Source organism: Myotis myotis, unplaced genomic scaffold (genome assembly GCF_014108235.1).
Source record: "Myotis myotis isolate mMyoMyo1 unplaced genomic scaffold, mMyoMyo1.p scaffold_m19_p_2, whole genome shotgun sequence".
Classification (NCBI taxonomy): Eukaryota; Metazoa; Chordata; class Mammalia; order Chiroptera; family Vespertilionidae; genus Myotis; species Myotis myotis.
The window spans coordinates 149,419,395-149,442,069 of record NW_023416324.1 but is presented as its reverse complement, the minus strand read 5'-3'; the positions used below and the strand labels follow the sequence as shown (position 1 = coordinate 149,442,069).

The window sequence follows — 22,675 nt, the reverse complement described above, 5'->3', positions numbered from 1 at the left end:
ATCGGACAAAATAGACCTCAAAGTGAAGGCCATAACAAGAGATAAAGAAGGCCACTTCATAATACTAAAGGGATCAATACAACAAGAAGATATAATCCTGGTAAACATATATGCACCCAATGCAGGAGCACCCAAATTCATAAAAAAACTCCTGGAAGATATCAAAGGAGACATCGACAACAATACAATCATAGTAGGGGACTTTAATACACCACTGACAGCACTGGATAAGTCCTCTAGACAAATAATCAGCAAAGATACAGCAATCCTAAATGACTCACTAGATCAGATGGACTTAATAGACATCTTCAGAACACTTCACCCGAAAGCCAGGGAATATACATTCTACTCAAATGCTCATAGGACATATTCAAAAATAGACCATATATTGGGTCACAAGCAAAGTATCCCCAAATTCAAGAAAATTGAAATCATAAAAAGCGTCTTCGCAGACCACGATGGCATAATATTAGAAATAAACTACAATAAAAACAACCCAAAATACTCAAACACCTGGAAGCTGAATAGCATGCTATTAAATATTGATTGGGTTACCAATGAAATCAAAGAAGAAATTCGAAACATCCTGGAAACTAATGACAATGAAAACACAACAATCCAAAACCTATGGGACACAATGAAAGCAGTCCTGAGAGGGAAGTTTATAGCTCTACAGGCCTATCTCAAAAAACAAGAAAAAATGGTAGTAAATCATCTAACTCTACAACTCAAAGAATTAGAAAGAGAGCAACAAGAAAACCCTAGAGTGAGCAGAAGGAAGGAGATAATAAAGATTAGAGCAGAAATAAATGACATAGAGACCAAAAAAACAATACAGAAAATCAATGAAACCAAGAGCTGGTTCTTTGAAAGGATAAACAAGATTGACAAACCTCTAGCCAGGCTCACCAAGAAGCAAAGAGAGAGGACCCAAATAAACAAAATCAGAAACGATAGAGGCGAAATAACAACAGACCCCACAGAAATACAAATGATTGTTAAAAAATACTATGGACAGCTCTACTCCAACAAACTAGACAACCTGGAGGAAATGGACAAATTCCTAGAAAAATACAACATTCCAAAACTCAATCAGGAAGAATCTAAAAATCTCAACAGGCCAATAACTATGGAAGAAATTGAAGCAGTCATCAAAAAGCTTCCAGCAAACAAAAGCCCAGGACCAGACGGCTTCACAGGGGAGTTTTACCAAACATTCAAGGAAGAACTAAAACCTATCCTCCTCAGACTACTACAAAAAATTCAAGAGGAAGGAACACTTCCAAGCTCATTCTATGAAGCCAGCATCACCCTAATACCAAAACCAGGTAAAGACAACACAATGAAAGAGAATTACAGGCCAATATCCCTCATGAACATAGATGCCAAAATCCTCAACAAAATCTTAGCAAATCGGATCCAGCAGTACATCAGAAAGATCATACACCATGACCAAGTAGGATTTATCCCAGGGATGCAAGGATGGTACAATATCCGCAAATCAATAAACGTGATACATCACATAAACAAATTGAAAGAAAAAAACCACATGGTCATATCAATTGATGCAGAAAAAGCATTTGACAAAATTCAACACCCATTTTTGATAAAAGCTCTCAGCAAGGTGGGAGTAGAAGGATCATACCTCAACATAATAAAAGCCATATATGACAGGCCCACAGCCAACATCATACTCAATGGACAAAAACTAACACCATTTCCCCTAAGAACAGGAACAAGACAGGGATGCCCCCTCTCACCACTCCTGTTCAACATAGTACTGGAAGTGTTAGCCATTGCAATTCGGCAAGAAGAAGAAATAAAAGGCATCCAAATTGGAAAAGAGGAAGTAAAACTGTCCTTATTTGCAGACGACATGATATTATACATACAAAACCCTAGAGACTCCATCAAAAAGCTACTGGACTTAATACATGAATTTGGCAATGTAGCAGGATACAAAATTAACCCCAAGAAATCCGAGGCATTTCTATACACCAATAGTGAACTTTCAGAAAGAGAGATTATAAAAACAATCCCGTTTACCATCGCACCAAAAAAATTAAGCTACCTAGGAATAAACTTAACTAAAGAGGTAAAAGACCTCTACTCAGAAAACTACAGGACGTTGAAAAATGATATAGAGGAAGACATAAACAGATGGAAGAACATACCGTGTTCATGGATTGGTAGAATCAACATCATTAAAATGTCCATACTACCCAAAGCAATCTATAAATTCAACGCACTTCCCATTAAAATACCAATGGCATACTTCAGAGATCTAGAACGAACTCTCCAAAAATTCATCTGGAATAAAATAAGACCTCGAATAGCTGCAGCAATCCTGAAAAAGACCAAAGTAGGTGGGATCTCAATACCAGATATCAAGATGTATTACAAAGCCACTGTTCTCAAAACTGCCTGGTACTGGCACAAGAATAGGCATATAGATCAATGGAATAGAATAGAGAGCCCAGAAATCGGCCCGAACCAATATGCTCAATTAATATTTGACAAAGGAGGCAAGAACATACAATGGAGCCAAGATAGTCTCTTCAATAAATGGTGCTGGGAAAATTGGACAGATATATGCAAGAAAATGAAACTAGACCACCAACTTACACCATACACAAAAATAAACTCAAAATGGATAAAGGACTTAAATGTACGACAGGAAACTATAAAAATTCTAGAAGAATCCAAAGGCAACAAAATCTCAGACATATGCCGAAGCAATTTCTTCACTGATACAGCTCCTAGGGCACTTGAAACTAAAGAGAAAATGAACAAATGGGACTACATCAAAATAAAAAGCTTCTGCACAGCAAAAGAAACCATCAACAAAACAACGAGAAAACCCACTGTGTGGGAAAACATATTTGCCAATGTCATATCCGATAAGGGCCTAATCTCCAAAATTTATAGGGAACTCATACAACTTAACAAAAGGAAGATAAACAATCCAATCAAAAAATGGGCAAAGGACCTAAATAGACACCTTTCAAAAGAGGACATTCAGAAAGCCAAGAGACATATGAAAACATGCTCAAAGTCACTAATCATCCGAGAGATGCAAATCAAAACAACAATGAGGTACCATCTCACACCTGTCAGACTGGCTATCATCAACAAATCAACAAACGACAAGTGCTGGAGAGGATGTGGAGAAAAAGGAACACTTGTGCACTGCTGGTGGGAATGCAGACTGGTGCAGCCACTATGGAAGACAGTATGGAGTTTCCTTAAAAAACTGAAAATGGAACTCCCATTTGACCCTGTGATCCCACTTCTAGGAATATATCCCAAGAAACCAGAAACACCAATCAGAAAGGATATATGCACCCCTATGTTCATAGCAGCACAATTCACCATAGCTAAGATCTGGAAACAGCCTAAGTGCCCATCAGTAGATGAATGGATTAGAAAACTGTGGTACATCTACACGATGGAATACTATGCTGCTCTAAAAAGGAAGGAACTCTTACCATTTGCAACGTCATGGATGGAACTGGAGAGCATTATGCTAAGTGAAATAAGCCAGTCAATGAAGGAAAAATACCACATGATCTCACTCATTCATGGATAATAGAGACCATTATAAACTTTTGAACAATAATAGATACAGAGGCAGAGCTGCCTCAAACAGATTGTCAAACTGCAGCAGGAAGGCCGGGGAGGGTTGCGGGGCAGGAGGTAGGGGGGTAAGAGATCAACTAAAGGACTTGTATGCATGCATAGAAGCATAACCAGTGGACATAAGACATGGGGGGATAGGGGAGGCTAGGGGACTGTCTAGGGCGGGGGGATAAAATGGACACATATGTAATACCCTTTGTAATACTTTAAGCAATAAAAAAAAAAAAAAAAAAAAAAAAAAAAAAAAAAAAAGAAACATTGATGAGAGAGAAACATCGGACAGCTGCCTCCTGCACACTCCCCACTGGGTATGCGCCCGCAACCAAGGTATATGCCCTTGACCGGAATCGAACCTGGGACCCCTCAGTCCGCAGGCCGACGCTCTATCCACTGAGCCAAACCAGTCAGGGCCAAAGAAAGCTTTGAAGGAGACACAAGATCTGATAAAATATACCTGAAGAAAATGGTGTGCAATACTTTCCCTCGGGTTTAAAAAAAGTAAACAGAGTGTTCCTTCCTTTTCAGGGGAATGTGTCGGGCATTGCCCCACTGCAGTTCCCAGCCCTCAGTTCACAGTTCGCGTCCATCTCCTCAAACCATCCAGTCTCCTTGGAATCAACTACAGCTAGTCTAGGCCGTAGGACTCTAAATATAATGCAGAAATAAATTAAGCAGAAAACTAAGCATAGTTAAAAAAAAATTTAAATCCTTCCGTTATAATTAAATATATTGAGTCATTACATGAACCATAAGGTCAATCTTTAATGGTGGATATAATTTAGTTGAAAGGAGATTGTTTTTTCTTAAGAGGAACCTTTATAACTGATAAGTATGACTTTACTTCTCTCTACTGTTAACCCTAGAGATTCAGTATCTCCCCAATCTTCAATTCAACAGATATTTTAAGTTACTCAATGCCCAGTAATATGCTGGTGATACCAAGTTGAAAAAAGACAACATTTCTAGCCTAAAAACTTCAACAGAAGGCACAAATGGGTAATCAATTGAAGAAAACAGTGATAACAGAGGTTTACAGAAAATTTATGAATTCACAGATAGAGAAAAAAATTACAGAAAAACAAATTTGAGTTGAGTTCTCAAGAATGAATGAGTCTGTGTGACCTACTGAACAGCAGGGTGGGCAGGACATTTCTGTAAAGGAACCATATCATCAAAGGCATGGAGTGGTGGGATATCCCAATATGCCAGCAATCAGCAACTACTGTGTAGCTAGGGAGACGGGACTCTTCATAGGAAGAGGGATGAAGTGCATACATAGAAATAGGCCAGCTTTCTTCCTCTTTATATCAGGACTCAAGAGATCCCAATAGCCCTAAACAAACTGTTGAAATAAATTCATAGACCCTGGTCTGAAAGTGGATGGCAGAATGAGAAGAGCTGGGCTGACAGCATTATTTCCAGGACTCCACGAGCAAATTCTCATGTCTTCATTAGTGGGGGGACAATCAGGAGGAAAAACAGTAGCAATAAGTCTTTTATGTGAGTCTACTTGTTTTTAGAGATAAATGCTTTGGGACAGTAACTAAGGCTCCTAAGATCAGTTCTCTTTCTGGACACAGTGAAATGGTTCTTCCCTTCCCTACCCCAAATTAGATGTGACTATAAAACTTGCCTGGGCCAATGAAATGTGAGAAGCAATGTGTGTCACCTCTGCCTGAACAGCCAGTGTATGATTCATTGCACACCTTGCTTGCTACAGCGGAGCGACAGAGGGTGCTGGCTCCAGCCGCCTGAACCCTGAGCGAGGAAATGTGGAGCGGAGGCTTCATGCACTCCGTGCTGGACACACGGTGTATCATCACACAGCAAGGTGGGTGGGGTAATGCTTCCTGACTCCACAGGGAGAGGCGAGTGGAAGCTTCACATTTGAAACCTCCCGACTCTGCCTTAAGCGTTTTTTTTTTCTTTTGGCTGATCTTTATCTGTAGCCTTTCCCTGTAATAAACGATAACTGTGACTAGGACACCTTTCAGTGGGTTCTGTAAGTCTTTGCAGCAAATTATTAAACACGAAGGAGGTGTTGGGGAACTCCCTGAACTTGCAATTGGTGTCCAGTGAAGGTGGTCATGTGTAGAGACGGTGCCCTTTCACTGGTTTGCACACTTACCCAAACATTGCCTTAGTATTGTGGGTGTTTTTTTTTTTTTTTTTATCAGTTTAGAAAAAATGATCTGATTAAGGAATTGTATATATAAGTAAGGAGTTTTTATTGTTTGGTTTTACAAATTATCCGCATGGAAGTCACTTTAATATCTAGCTAAGAATATTTCATTTTTTAGTCTGTCTGGGAAGTCCACATTCAGACTTGCGGTCAGGAAAACGCTTTATTCTTTACCCTTAGTTTAAACAAATGTGCATGTGTGCCTCATCGGAAAGGCTGAGCTGGAAAGAGGCCCAACTGATGCATGAGAGAGTAATGGCTTTGTGTGACCGTATCTGTTCTGGAGGGGACTGCAAGTTATTTGGAGAATTACTAATAACGTGATAGCTATTGATTGATTGGTAAACATGTGTTATGTGCAGATTAGTACGAGGATATTGCATCATATACCCCTATTCCCCACCCACAGGAATGGATAACTGTATACTGAGGGAGGCTAAGACATATGTAAGCAACGAGGACAACATTTACCACTCAGTGGTTTTTCAGTACCTGCTTCTAAAATATACTCAGTGCACTCAAATACACAAACACACTGAGAGGAGATCAAGGCCATCCTGTCTGAGCTCCCTGAAGTTCCCTCCTATCACTATCTCTATGTGTCTGGTCCTCCTTCCTCCATTGCACACAGTGGCTAAGAGCATGAACTCTGGAGCCAGACTTCTTGGGTTTGCCTCCTGGTTCTGTTGTAACTTGTGTGGCTCTGGGAAAGCCATTCAGCTTCTCCCAGACTTCATTCTTCATGTAAGAAACAGGATTACTGGAGTATCTACCTTATAGGATGGTCGAAAGTATTAAAATGCATAATATAATATATGGCTGGCACTTAGAATGCTGCCTGGGACAAAGTGAACACACACTGTTATCTAAGGAGAGTCCCCAGGGTGAGCCCTCAGCCCGCGCCTTTGCACCATATGCCCTCTCGCTGTCCTTGTGGGATATCCCAGTGATCCCTTCTCCGACACTCACTTCTTCTCTGTGACTGCATCCCCTCTGTCTGAAAAATAAAGAATAATTTTTATCATATTACTCAGTATATCTACTCTTCTACTTGCCTTCAGACCCCTCCACCTCTACAACTCCAATCACAAAGAAGTTGCTAGTGCTTAAACTTCAGTCCCCCTCATTCCCAGCCCTTTGCAATCTAGAACAATGTATTCTGCCTATAAGAGAAGGGGCACCTCCCACTTCTCCAGGAAAATCAGGAGTAAAGTGACCAGAAATAGGAGAAGTGCTTTGAAATAAAGGCATCAGGACTTTTTATGAAGGAAGCCACTCTCTGTGATCTTATATTTTAATGATTGTGGGGTAAACTGCCCTCTCTCCCCCACAGAACCATTGGACACTCAGGGCAGAATCTACGTGTCTAAGATTGATTACATGGAAAGAACATGGATTTGGATTTCTGGCACTTACCAGACCTCTAACCCAGAAAGTTATGATCAAGTTCAACCTCTCTGTTACCTGGTCTGTAAAACAGAGATAAGTGCCTACCCTAGAATTCTTGGGAGAATTCAATGTGGAATGTTTTATATACTTTATACTAAATAGTCTAAAGCCTGTGCCTGTCACATACCAGGTGCCCAGTGTTTGTTAACCACAATTAGAGATAGTTTCCATAAAAACTTGAAGTGAAATAGATCATTGTCTTTGGGTCCTGGGGAACCATCTCTAATATTGGTTAACACGCAAACCTTAAGACCAAACCCAATTTTGTTCAGGCAAAGGAAATGCAGGGAAAATGTTTCTCTGAAAAAATGCACAAATTTGCAGGATCCCTCTGCCATTCTGGAAGGAGAAAAACAAATCCTTTGCGGCCCCAATCCCTTCTGCATGGTGGGCAGGCACCTGCGCCTCTGCAATAAAGCTCTGCCCGGTCACCACAGCAGCCCAGGGACGAAGGAATCGTTCCAGCCCTCACTGCCATTTGGTCCCTCAATTCCCGCCATTACAGGGCAGCATCAGGATGGGTAAAGTAAGTTAACAATTTTATGAACAGAAAACACAATAATTAAGACAAGAGTAAACTCTGTAAACCTACTTTTGGGCCACCGTGTATATTCCCTACAGCACATTAAGTCCAGCAGAGTAGCTTCTAGAGTCATAACTACCCTCCAAAAATCCATTCTCTTATCCAGGGCACACACTTCAGCCCTGACATAAAACCTAGGTTTCTACTTCACACTGCCTGTGGCTCCACCTTACACACCAGAAACCATCAGGATCTCTGCCCTGTGGGTGCAGCACTCAAATACCTGAGGACCTCATCATATCCTGCCTCCGCTCATACTCAGATACTCGGTTCTTTCAGTCTCACTTCATAAATCAATTCCTCACGCTCCTGACCATTTTCTAAAAAATTATTATTACTCACCAGTGTCAACATCTTCCGTAAATCCTTACCTTCTACTATTTCTAGCTGTGTCTCTATTTTAGAAATACCCTGCACTTTAATATATATATATGAATATAAAATAAGTATACATTTAATTATAGCACATTTACTAAGTGCATTTAATTATTATTAATGGTGGGAAGTAATCAACCAAAGAATTTGTGTGTGTGTGTATATGTGTGTATATATATATATATACACACACACACACACACACACATATATATATATATGCGCATAACCCATGGACACAGATAATAGGGTGGTGAGGACCTGGGACGGGAGGAGGGATTAGGGAGACAGGGGGCGGGGGGTGGGCTAGAAGGGGTCAATGGGGGGAAAATGAGGGACATATGTAACACTTTCAACAATAAAGATTTTTTTTTAAATAGATGTAATACTTTAATATGTAACATGTCATATAATTAATAAGTTTTTTATATATACATATATATGCTGATGTAACATTTACTTTTATTTTCATTCCATTAAGCATGTCTTAAAATATTATCACTTGATTTAATTAATCCTGTTGCTTTTTAACTCAAGAATGTTTTTCTCAATTTGCTTTTCCCACCAATTATTTGCTTTTGTTAGGCAGACAAGTTAATCTGTAACACAATGATCACCTAACTAGGGTCTTCTGTACTTCAGTCCTTTTCCTGATGCTGTTCACATCATGTTGCCATTTAAAATCTACTGGAATGGTAGTTACAGAATAATCATGGGGAATGTAAAGTACAGCACAGGAAATATAGTCAATAATATTGTAATAACTGTGTATGATGTCCGATGGGTGCTAGATTTATCAGGGTAATCACTTTGTAAGTTATAGAAATATCTAATCACTGGGTTGAATACTTGAAACTAATATAATATTGTGTGTCAATGTAACTGAAAACTAAATTTTTTAAAATCAAATGGTAGACTTGAGGTTTATGAAAAGTTTTACTGTTACTTGGGTTTAGTGAATTAGTCTTATTCCTTTTAATTCTACTTAGCATTTTTTCAAAATCGTCCTTTCCCGAAGTCTAAAAAACAAACCCAGAACTGGGATATGGTTTTAGCAATTTTGAGTGAGGAACATCAATTCTTCCAAACCAAAATTCTTCAACCAAACATGTCCCAACAGAAAGGTTTGCTCCTGTGGTCACTTAGACTTCAACAGAGCAAAATTCTTGCATGTTTGAACTTGAAAGCACTAATCATTTCATTGACTTCTGCTTCTGGGAAGAAGTACTAAGTACAACGAGGAACCCTGGACATTTTATAGTACATAAGACAAACATAAGAAGACTATGAAACACGGAGAAAGGCCGCAGATCAGAGGAACCCTGGACATTTTATAGTACATAAGACAAACATAAGAAGCCTATGAAACACGGAGAAAGGCCGCAGATCAGCTAGGAACTAGGACCTGAGGAAAAACACAGAAGTGAGTCCCCTGGGATTTCCTTGTCCACATACATCCCAGATTGTGAGCTAAAGAGAGGCATCAACATGCAACACCCTCGCTCAATCTGCAGGGAATTATGCAGAGTGAATAAAGCCGAAATCAAAAGGTTACATAGCATAAGCTTGTATTTATGTACTATTCTTGAAATGAAGAACAGATGAGCCAGGGGTCAAGGAGGAGATGAGGGTAGGTAGGAGGAAAGTGGGAGTGGCTATAAAAGGGCAACGGGACAAACCCCTGTGGTGTTAGAACTGCTCTGTATCTTGACTGTATCAAGTTCAATATCCTGGTTGTGATATTGTACTATAGTTTGCAACATGTTAACACTGGAGGAAACTGGGTATAAAATACACAGATCTCCAAATTATTTCTTATAATTGCACTTGAATCTACAATTTCCTAAAAAGATTAACTTTTGGGGGGGTGGGAAACATGCCTTCTAATAGGTCTTAACCTGCACTTTGAGATGGCTGAATCAAAATTATTCTGTTGAAAAAGTGGTGAATATATTTGCATTGTAATACTTGTTTTAGACTAAAAATAAAGCTCAAACTTTAAAAATATCCTTCATAGCAAATATTCACATGAACTTTTCTAGAATTGAGGAAGAAAATATTTCATTGTCAGAATTAGCTAGCAGTCATAAACTTATTTGATGAGAAATTTTAAAAAGGTAGATAATAAATGGCTTTTAATTTAGAGATATTAAGTAATTTGAAAAACAAATATGGAGATCACTTTTCCTAGAAAATATCAATAGCACTCCCTCATCACCCCATTCCTATGTACCTGTTGATATACTATATTTTGAATTTCATCTAGTTTGTACATTTTTCTATAAAATTTGAGCTTTATTTCTCATTTAACAACAAGTCCTTGTGTATATTGGCTTATCAAGTTTTAAAAAGAATGAGGCTTTTTCCATATTCATGGCATATAGGGCCTCCTTTTCATCTAAATTACCTTTTATATTTCAGCATTTAACCTGAGAATGCTAACCTATGTTAAGTACTATTCACAGTACAGGTCCCTCAGTTCTGAGGAGGGATTTCTAAATGTGTGGCACCATCAAGAGGCAATAGCTTGCACTGCCACTGTAATCAGAACCTAGGTAGGGTTTGCTTTCAAATACAGAAGAACCTACTTTCAATAGGGAACTCATTGTCACAGACTCCTGTACCACAGAATTACACTAAGATTTCAGCCCTCTGTTTCTCCAATTTGGAGCCACTAAATTGTTGCTAAACACTACTTTTCCCCTTTCTAACTCCCTCCCAACCCTCCAAGTGAAAAAAAAAGTGGTAATTTTTTATTCTAGGTTAACTGGGGACAGTTGACAATCCTAATTTGCTCATGATTGTTTCAATACTTACTGAACATCTACATATATGCCAACAATTTTCTATTTAAAAGATAAAGTCTTTATTCTCTAGTGATTCAAGGTGATGTGACCAGAGATAACAGTCTTTTTTATATTACCCACAGTTATATATTTACTTGTATTTTTTAAAAATATGTCTTTATTGATTTCAGAGAGGGAGAGGGATAGAGAGTTAGAAACATCAATGATGAGAGAGAAACATCCATCAGCTGCCTCCTGCACACCCGCTCCTGGCGATGTGCCCACAACCGAGGTACATGCCCTTGACCAGAATTGAACCTGGGACCCTTCAGTCCTCAGGCCGATGCTCTATCCACTGAGCCAAACCGGTTAGGGCAATTAGAAATTAAAGAAGTCGGCTTAGAAAATGGATGACTTAGTTATGCAGTAAATAGCATCACCAATTTAATCCTGTGCTGTGCAATATATCCTCACTAATTTCACTTTTTTCCTATTTTTCTTAACATAAGAAAATTTTAGATTATGTGGTTCACATTTATGGCTCACATTATATTTCTGAGCTAGACTCTATAAACCATCCAAACAAGGCATAAGAGTGAAAGAAGGCAGGGAATCACAAAGAACTGTCTGGCTGTTTTAAACATCAGAGCTAAGTAAAGCAAGACTCCACAGAAACAAGGCAGGCGTTGCTAAATTTGGTGATTAAATCATGTGATGTAATCATGGACATTCTGATTCAGAATACAGGAAGAGATTCATAGTACCTTAATATCCCTTTAAAAAGTTTGAGCCACCAAGTTTATTTGGTTAGAAAAACCAACCTCTCGCCCCATTTGCAGTTTAACTGGCTCACTTCCCACTAGTGCAAACATTTTTTAAAAATTAAAACTACAGTCAGGATGTAGCAAGAGGAAGGGCCACATCAGGAAGGAGCTGCCTTTCAAGTCAGACTAGAGGACAAAAGAGTTTTCAATACCTAAGCTTGCCTTCACATTCCAAACACATTCTACTTAAGAAAAAAAAAAGATGAATACTATGGCTAGGCAATGATAGTCATTCTCTTAACATTGTCCATCCTGCACCCAACCAAGAGATGCTGTCAAATTTGCGATACAGAAAGATCTGAATGCCCCAATATTGCTTTTGGGGCCAGGAGCCACTGAAGTGGATGCAGCAAGAAGCAGGTAGAAAAGCAAAACACAGCAACAGGTAAAGTAACTTTCACCTGTTTCCTCTCTGGTCTTTAAAAGAGTACCTGTGTCTTATTACCTAAAGATTAAACAACACATACATTTATGTTATAAAATTCCATAACTCCTTAAATATGCTCAATTACACTTTTACTTAATTTTGGAAACATTAGAGATCAATGATCTACTTAATAGTACACAGCCTTGGTTTTTGTATGATCCAGGAGAGCACCAATTCTTCTAAAGACTGATATAAAATTTTCAAAATAAAGAAAAAAACGCTCATTTTTACATTTTCATTTTTAATTGAAGACGGGAAGGGAATTTCTCCATTCCTGGAAATAAAATGTATGCATTTGTGCTAATTTAGTTGCATCTTTTGTATAGAGCTTCACTATTACCTGGAGCTTAGTGTACAAACTTAAGGTTGAAATGTCTGGGAACTAAGGGTACAGCCTGCAGCACAGAATAAGGCAGTGGTTCTCAACCTTCTGGCCCTTTAAATACAATTCCTCATGTTGTGACCAAACCATAAAATTATTTTCGTTGCTACTTCATAACTGTAATGTTGCTACTGTTATGAATCGTAATGTAAATATCTGATATGCAGGATGGTCTTAGGCAACCCCTGTGAAAGGGTCGTTTGACTGCCAAAGGGGTCGTGACCCACAGGTTGAGAACCGCTGGAATAAGGGCAGTCACAGTAAGTGTCATGAATGAGCCAGAAACATTCATTTACTCTTCTCAAAAGCATGTAAGCAATGCTTCCCATTACCCTCGTCTAGGGGTTGGATGTACAGCAATGAGTAAGACAGACATAGTCCCTACCTCTGGCAACTTAAAATTTTTTAGTCATAAATTGCTTTCAGAGGAGCTATGCAAAACACCTTCCAAACAATAGAGAATTGTCTCAGACATTTCACCTGTTCAAATAATAACTACCACGGAGATATTAACATGCACTTGAAAGAAAGCCAACCTTTATCTTCAATATGGTAGAGCATGTAGAAAGTTAGAAAACCATATTCCATGATGCCTGATGAGAGCTGGCATCAGATTACAACATGTTTGAGAAATGAATACCAAGTCTGGTCTTACACAGTTCTAAACAGCGACAATGCTGTTTATCAGGGCACCGCAGAGAATTGCCGTCAACCAGACACAAGACATTGGATCGCTCTACAAAGCAATTTGTGGGAGTACATCGGTTCTCCACAATAGCACACAGATGCTTTGGTAATGGAACCAAGTGAATCCTCTCAGCCGCAGCAGGGTTTTCCTTCAGATTATTTTCCTTGTTTTCTTTTTAAAATTACTTAACTTCCCCAGACCATAAGAAGTACAAGATAGCCATCACTATCTCTGAATTACTGGGAGGGTATCAAATGAGATGAATAAAAGAATATCCTGTCCACTTTATGATTTCTCTAGCCTCTGGAACATCCGTTTGTCAAAGGATCAGCATTCCAGCCCACTAGAGATCCTTAGGCATTACTCCTAATTGGAAAATAATGCAGAAGTTGGAAGTTTAAACGACCATTGACCAGCCCTAAAGGACACCATGAGGTGTGAGAACTGAAATGCACACACTTCATGCACATTGGACCCAATCAAGACCTCACTTATTCTAGTAACGTGCTTCATTTGGAATATTTTATAATAAGGCTTGATATCTGATTTCTAAAATCATAAAAAAAGAAAAAGCTGGCATAATAAAAGCAAGGTTTGGCAGCTGAGAGCAAGAAAGAAGAAAATTATAAAAAGGTAAACATCTCAAATAGCACAGCAGTTGGAAACTGCTTACTATAGACTCCAAGAAATTTATTATGCCTCATTAATAGGTCCTCAGAGGTTCATAATTAGGGTTCAATCTTTAAGACTCAATGTAATTACCTTGAATTTTCAAATAAAGAATTAAAAGTAAAGAAAAAACACACAGATGAAACACTGCCCTAATCAAAGCTAAGCCAAAAAATGCTGAAATTAGATTCATGAACTGGCTTTTTGGCTTCCTCATTAATGAGTTCAATAAATCTTTGGCATCTATTCATTCTGATTTGTGTAAGAGCTGTGTTTATTTTTTGAAAATTATGCTTTGACAATTTGGAAGTCCCAGTGAAAAGTCCAAGTGGACTGCATCACTCAGGAAGAATATACCTCATGGGCTGGAAGCCCAGGCACAGCTTGCCTTGGCTCCCGGAGCAAATCCCAAATGGCAGTAGATCTTGACCTTCACTGCCTGGATATTCTCTGAAGGTTTTGTTTTCCTACCCTGTGCTTTTGTTTTTGTTTCGGATTCTCAGCCAAGTTTGATTGGGGTTTTGGTTTGCAAACAACCTGTAGTTATTATCCCCATTGGTGGCAGCAGTGACTGGGAATCTGGTTCTGTGGTCTGACCACTTGGTGATCTGTCTAGTAGAACTGGAATCTAGTCTTGCTCAGGTGAAAGATGACTGGACATTTGTTTATTGTTGGTTTTAACTTGTTTGCTGCTTTTCTATTTGTGAGTTCAAATCAGGACAATATTTTGTGCCCAGTGGAAAAGCCATTAGTCTTGCTCCAGTGTTTACTTTTGATCTGTAGCAGAGGCCATTGAACTTACGCTCTAAGTTCTTTATTTGTCTGAGCTCTGTACCTGAGTGTGGGGGGGGGGGGGAGGGGACGGGGGGGCGGAGGAATCACTTGTGTGAATGAAAAATATTTTCCTACCTCCTGAGGACAATAATAAATTAAAATATAAGGACCTCTGCTTCTGATTAGTTTATAGAGAGTAATAGCATTTAAATAAATCTCACAGTTCTCAAATTCTACAAAATAAAATTCTAAGAATTTTGATGTGTTCCTTTTTGAGAAAAAGACCTTTCTCATCAAAACTGCTGACTTCATAAAGTATTTTCCCCCTTAGGAAATATGTTTCCATGATGAAAGTGAATGCTTATATAAGTCAGACTGACTTGATAATCTTATTTTAAAAACAGCTCTTTTCCTTTTCCTTATTTAATCAGTATATAGCATAATTCAAGTATAATTTCATTTTAAATAGTTTGGATTTGGTTTAACATAAAGAGATTAGTTTATCTGAACTTCTTAAATGTCATACATTAGTTTACTTCAAAGATAAGCTAAGTTACTTTCATATGATGCTTAAGATTATGAAAAATATAAAATTTGTGCTCAACTAAACAAAATTATATGGGTAACCAACCTTTTAAAATCAATAATAAGTATGTTCTGTGATGTGTCAGCTTAAACCTAATTTCCAATATCTTTAAGTATTTTTGTCTTAAAGTGTCTGGTTGTTTCAGAATGAAAGAAAACCGCGAAGAACAAAAGTTGATGAAAATTTTAAAATTGTAGGTCTGCAGAAATGGAGCTTTATTTGACTTGGTTTGTAACACCTGCAAAGAGTTAAGTCTATAAGGACATAATAAGATGCTAAAATTCTGGCAAAGTTTACAAAGGTTTATTTATGAAGTACTTATTTTTGTTAAATGTAATGCATGACAAGTACCCTATTAATGTAAAACTACAATGAAGTTATCTTTACTGAAACGGAACATTGGTCTTGGAGAAATCAGCCTATGCTTACGAAAGGCAGGAAAAATTTATTTTTTTGTGTAATCTGCCCAGAAAGCAGTTTCGGTATCTCACAAGAGGAACTTTGTGCACCTATGCTAACTGGGATATATCCTTGCATTTTTAAAATGACAAAAGTCACCCTAACTGGTTTGGCTCGGTGGATAGAGCGTTGGCCTGCAGACTGAAAGGTCCCAGGTTTGATTCCAGTCAAGGACATGTATCTTGTTGCGGGCACATCCCCAGTAGGAGGTGTGTAGGAGGCAGCTGATCAATGTTTCTCTCTCATCGATGTTTCTAACTCTCTATCCTTCTCCCTTCCTCTCTGTAAAAAATCAATAAAATATATTTTTAAAAAAATAATAAAATGACAAAAATCTTCCTCATTTCTAAATGATTTAAGACTTCTTGTTTATTATAAAATAACCCATTGTCACTTAATTATTAGGTAACCAAACTGCGAACACTTGTTGTTCAAAGACATGGACAATCCTATATTATTCAAGTGATAAAATTTCTGGTGAATATTTGATTTTGCCTTACCAAGATCAGACCCTAAATTTAGAAAGAAAAAAAAAATCCACGATATCTTTTATACCTGAACAATCTTTAAATTTTCCCAGAGGACCCCTGGGCAATCACAAGATTTTTTCCTTAATCCTACAAAAAAAAAAAAAAAAAAAAAGCTAGAAACAATTAGGTTTGTTTTGTAGACCCCTTATTTATAAATAGGTCAAAACTATCAAGAATCGCATAGGAAAACTTGTCAAATCAAATGAGAAGTTTGCCTTTCCCAGGATAATTTTGTACAGGTAAAATATCTTTAATAATAAAAGCATAATATGCTAATTAGACCAGACATCCTTCCGAATGACCTTACGGATGAAGCTGGGGCTGTGAGAGAAAGCCCAGGTCCCAGGTTCCTTCCAGTGGCTGGAGGGAAGCCCAGGTCCCGGGTGCTGGAGGGAAGCTGGTGCCAGCAGCCAGGGGAAGGAAGGCCTGCTCTTGCACGAATTTCGTGCATTGGGCCTCTAGTTATAATACAAATAAAGATCAGAGATGCATACTTATGGAAAGGTTCTGGATATACCGTATATCAATGTCCTCATTATCTGTGATACATTCTTACCTTCAGGGGAAACACTGATTAAATAAGACCAATGCCTTATGCCCCAATAGATTTTAGCTCTCCTTTTTACTGACACTGTTTATTACATTAACCATAGATTAACCATGGCCATTTACTCTTAACCTCATCATTAGTCTCTGCTTTTCTCTCATGTTTACCTAAAGACTCTGCTTAAGTTATAGGCTAGAATGTGCCTTAACAAAAAAAGACAGTCTCAGAGCCTCATTGGAAGAAGTTTGCCAGGTACTCTTCACTCTTGAGAGTTTAAAGAATAGACTTATGGGTAGAAGCTTCTCAGCTGACATTATGTAGACAAGTACAAGACAGTGCTAGGCAGCCGCATCAGATTTTCAGGACTTATTTTAGTCCAGAAATAGATGACTTCATGTTAGCAATGACCCAAGACGCACAGGAATAAGAATGAATTACATAGAAATGATGGAACTGATACAGGAAATCTAATTTCTAAATGTAAATATGTGTTTTGGAAAATTACTGGTATTATTTTCAATGTTCTATTTTCTGATGGGAAGACCCTTTAGCATTCATCTTGTCCTATCTCTAACCTTCAATTTAGCTGACTATGATTTTGTAAACTAAATAAAACATTCTCTTAATGGTAGCTTGCTCTGCTTGGTCCCTCAGAAATCAGGAACCAATATTTTTCCTAAGACTCTTTACTTTTTAATGGCAGTAACATTACTTGCAGAGGCTCAATAGAATCTGTCCTCGGTTTTACTAGGATGTAATCAGACAAATATTCTATGCCACAGAATCCAAACCTAGACTGTCATATTTAAAAATAAGCATCATTTCATCAGCTATGACAAGCCCATTATTAAAGGAAAAGAGTTGTAACTTTATATTTGGAGCCACAAAGCTCTTCCAAGAAGTTGAACTGGGACCTCCTGGTGGCTTACAAGGCATCAAGTTTACAGGCAGTAAGGAAGGTCACCTGGGATTTCCAGGAGCCTCAGCAGATGTGGGGACACTAGAGGAAAGAGAAATTCACCAACACTTATAAGTGCTAAAGATGAAAGCCAGTGGAAATGAATTTTGAGTTTGCTTTCCTATGCTTGGAACACAAGAGTAAATAAGAGCATTTGAGGAAGATCTTTGGAGCGATGGAAAGCACTGAAATGTTCTTCTAGATTTCTTAATAAATTAAATAGATGTTAACTCTTCTACTCCATTAATAACAGTTGTTCAACACGGTACAGTAGTAGGTTTGCTATCCACATACAATACAGCTTTCATATGTTAATTAGAACTTCTTCTAACTTATGCCAATGAATCAAGCCCAAATACAACGCCTTTTTCTGACCATGAAAAACCTCTGGAGATTATGATGACAAAGGAAACTGTCATATTGGAGCATCATCCAATAGACACACCTGAGGAATATCTAACTCCCTGAGGATACACACATTTGTATTCTTACTATTACATATTAGGATATCTCAAAACACTGCAACAGTAGACATTAAATTATCAAATCTATGAGTAATGCAAATTATTCTTTTGCTAAAATGTTAAACAAATTTTGTCCTGTATAGATGCCAATGATTTCTGCCCATTATAATCAACACAAAGGTTACATTTGTATTATCCTATAGGGCATTAACATGTTTGGTATATAACTCAGAAATCTTATTCCAGCATACTTCCTTTCAGTAACTAAAACACTTTTGATACTCCTATACTTTTGTAAACCAGCTTTACCATCCTGCTGCTTCCCTCATTAAAGAAATACAGAATTCATCATTAATGAATTAACCTAATCTGTGACAGCGATTCATCCCATAAACAAAACCAAAACAAGCAAAAAAAAGTATGCTTAAAAGAAAAAAGAATTTAAAAATGCAGTAATTTGTCCTCATTCATTATGGACTTCTCAAGGAATGCTCATTCCTTTCTCATTATTTTTAATATTTTCCCAAATAAGCATAAACCCATTTTAAATAGAAAAGGAGAAGCAAAAACATTTGATTATATGTAGTCGGGAGTCACTATATATACTAAGAGACATGGCTGAAGGGAGTGTGAGGTATGTATGTGGGCGAACAGGGCAGAAAAAAGGTTGAGCACCATTTTGGCAACCTTTCAATTTTCTAGACAACTGACTATACAGATTCCTGCCTAAACCCTGATGCGTTCTAGTTTCGCTGATTATTTCTATGATACCATGTATACACAAATTTGACGATATACATACTATAAATTGATGTTTCCTGACAGTCTTAAAGAAAAATTCTGTAAGACATAAGAAACTCAGTAAAATTCACAACTACCTTTGTTAGGTGTCTCAGGAATTTATACCTGCGAGAACTCTGCAGGGCAACTTAACATAATATTAGGAACATATGGACCTTCTAAATACCTATAGCTAACCAATGACAGTGACCTGGGAAGAGGAGAGAGAGAGATAGTGGGAGAAATTCTAGGAAGGCACAGCAGTGGCTGGTGCACATGGAAATTCTACGTGCCCACATAAAACCTTGGAGTTCTTCTCCAAGAAGCTGTTCAATGAAACAGTGAGGTCAAGTCAGGTGATTACCAATCGCTCCATCTCCTGCTCCCTGAGTCTCTCCTCCCTTTGCCGCCGGTGGTAATCCATCAGGTCGTCTCGTCCTGAAATGGAACTGATGCTGCTTTTCCGCTCCCGAAGGACAGGCTGGGGAGTTCCTGAGGCCTGTCTGAGGCTCTCCAAATCTGCATCATCCAAGTCGACAGACCCACAAGAGAAGTTCCTCCTGGCCACGAACACTCTGTCTGGCTCTCCAGGAGGAAACGAATGATTGGAGCTGGTCCCCGAGTAGGAAGCCTTATCGAGGTCATCAGAGGCACAGGAGGAGGTGGAGGCCAGAAGCATCTTCCGCGCCAGGCGAGGGCTGCCCGGGACACTGAGGGTGGAGCTTACGTAAGGACTGCCCTCGGACACAGAGGTTTTATAGGGTAAAGCGCCTGAGCTCAAAGAAGAAAAATTCAGGTAATTGTCGTTGTCTATGATGCTATGAGGTAGGTCCTTGTCCCCCGGCTTGGCTCGTTTGGAATTGCCCAGAGAGTTTCTTGGAGGCAACGTGAGAGGCGTCAGCTGGTTCTCTGTGGCCCTGTGCAACCTGGGCAGCGATCGGCTGTAGGCTCCCATGTGACTCAGGCTGCTGCCCGAATACTTCCTAGTTCTTACACCGATGTTCTCAGATGCCGGCTCCTTGTGTCTGGTCAATTTGGGCTGCAGGGTCAGGCTGTCCTGGATGCTCATTTTTCTGGCTTGCTTTGGGCTTGAGGGCATGCTCGCCGCCCCTGATCTGCTGATGGGAGAGGGGCTGGTGTCGCTCAGGGAGCTCCCATTCCACATGGCCAGGAGGGAGCCGGACGCCTTGCGGCTTTCCAGCCCTCCGAGGAAGTAGACGTTGTCATGGGATTTGTTTCTGGAGCTATGTTTGGAATAGGGAGGCTTCTCCGAAAGCCTCAAGGACCTTTCACTGTCCCGGCCAGTGTAATGATCAAAGTCCGTTCTCCCACGTGGATATCCACCGACCGAGGGTGAAGTGCTGCGTAAAGGAGTGGGAGGAGGCTTCATGGAAATATTCTTGTCAGTGCCATCACAAGAGAATGGCTTGCTTCCCTGGATTTTGGCCAGGGAGGGGCTACTTCTGACACTGGTCCCCAAAGGGGAAGGGCTTCTTTTCGCAGGCACAGGCTGTGAGAGGGTCAGGTAGGAGCCAGAATAGTCTCCGTTGGCTTTAAATCTCAGGCTGGAAGAATACTTCTTCGGGCTCAGGCTCTCCATCATGTTTTGGGAATCGTTCTCAAGGGAATTTGCCGCAAAGCGTGCCTCTAAACTACCATTCTGTAAATCCAGCTGTTGTTGCACATGGCTATGCTCTGCCATAATGTTGCTGGAATCTGTAAAGGAAAAGAAAAAAGAGAAAGTTTTACTTAAAGAAGGTTTAAAAAGACCAAGTTCTTATCAGCCCACATCTGAACAAATAGCCTTGCGGCCTGACCTAATGTAATTAACAAACACAATCTCTGTTTTAGTAATAAACCTAACAGACGTGTACTGCAAAATGAAGGAGAATAAGGACCACTGATCTGGGATGTTGACTGTTCAAAAGAAAAAAAAAAGAAGAAGCTCAAAAGGATATCAGTGACATTTGAGAGGAACAAATCCCTAAATGCAGGTGAAGGATTAGGCTGGTACATAAAAAAAAGCCTATTTCCCTTCAGGGTTCCGGTCCTGGGCAGACCACCTGCTTCCTGAGCACCTAGCAAACACCCAAAAGGAGGATGCAATGGGCCCTCCTTTACATGTCTCTGCTAGAATCATTAACTGCTCAGAAATAAGGTCCTGAGAAAACAAAATTCACATTTTGGCTGAGAAAGAACATTTTATGTTAGATGCTGACAAAAAAACCCATCAAGGTAAGAAGATGGTCCTTTAAGAGGGGTTTCAACAAACCTCAACAAAGAGACTTGCAACAGCTCCTGTACCCACCAGGAAAAGGCAAGTAATAGAAGAAACAGTGTTTCCCAAATTACCATAGTATTCAGGAAAAGGGTGGACAGAATTCTTAAAAACCTGAAACTGACTTTTCTTTCAAGCTCTGGGTACCCCAAATGCACCATGCTCATCCTTCATCTCAAACTCCCTCCTCTCTCAGAAACACCTTTCTCCCTCTTTTGCACCTTTTTGAACCCACCCATTCCTCAAGACTCAGATTAGGATTCTATCTTCCATGCTTACAATTTTTTTGAAATGTATGCAACCATATGGACATATTTGGATGCTAGCTTGAACAATATTAACTTAAGAAACTAAAGTTTCAGTCTATAAAACTATATCTTAATTAAAAATTATCACTGCAGCCCTAGCCTGTTTGGCTCAGTGAATAGAACGTCACCCTGCAGACTGGAGGGTCCTGAGTTCTATTCTGGTCAAGGGCAGAGATATCTTGGTTGCAGGTTCTAACCCTGGCCCTGGTTGGGGTGCATGCAGGAGGCAACCAATGGATGTATTTCTCACATTGATGTTTCTCTTTCTCTGTCTCTCCCCCTCCCTTCTACTTTCTCTAAAAAACAATGGAAAAATATCCTCAGGTGAGGATTAACAAAAAAAATTAAAATCAATAAAGGTTAAATCCTTGATAAATGCTGTTTTTAAAATAAATAAATAAGTACATAAAAATTTTAAAAAATAAAAATTATCACTGCATGTGAGAAGGTTTATACATCTAATTGATAAAAAAATTATCTTCAGATCATCATCAAAGTGGACACACAGACATTCTCACTGAACTCATGCACTGCTAAGATGGTCCTCCAACTAACTCCTCAGGCATCTCAACCCTAGTTTTTATATCTCTGGTCTCTATTTAAACAGTGTTGCTTATGGTTAGTAATCAGTTTCATAATGTGCTTGTTTCTGTCACTAGGCCACAAGATTAAGGAAGAGGGATAAGTCTCGTACTTCTATCTTATCTCCACCCTCTCCTGACCCCCAAGTTCCATGGGTGAGACACTCGATGAACATGTTTTTAATTTCGTCACAGCCTTCCCCACTCCCTCCCAGCCACAGACTGAAGGAACTGCGTCTTGCCTGCTCGGCGTCACAGACTTCCTAGGCAAGTTCAGGCAGCCTAATAAGGAATTGCTTTTATCCACAGAGCGGGGCCAACAAACAGTCTGGCTGCTTAAATCCTAGTGATGGGCTTAGCATCCATCTGCCCATAAAGCTGTATCCCCCAACAAGCTCTGCCTTGG

The 22,675-nt window shown here is 39.2% G+C and overlaps 1 protein-coding gene across 9 annotated transcripts in view; it reads right to left on the bottom strand.

The window, feature by feature from the left end:
- Positions 1–22,675, bottom strand: part of PHLDB2 (pleckstrin homology like domain family B member 2) — a 244,705-nt gene that overhangs the window by 69,087 nt on the left and 152,943 nt on the right. For all 9 annotated transcript variants that reach the window (XM_036352336.1, XM_036352337.1, XM_036352338.1 and 6 more), the window contains one exon: positions 19,467–20,818. In XM_036352336.1, coding sequence (XP_036208229.1) covers positions 19,467–20,818 — 1,352 coding nt within the window. The remainder of the gene's footprint in view (positions 1–19,466; positions 20,819–22,675) is intronic.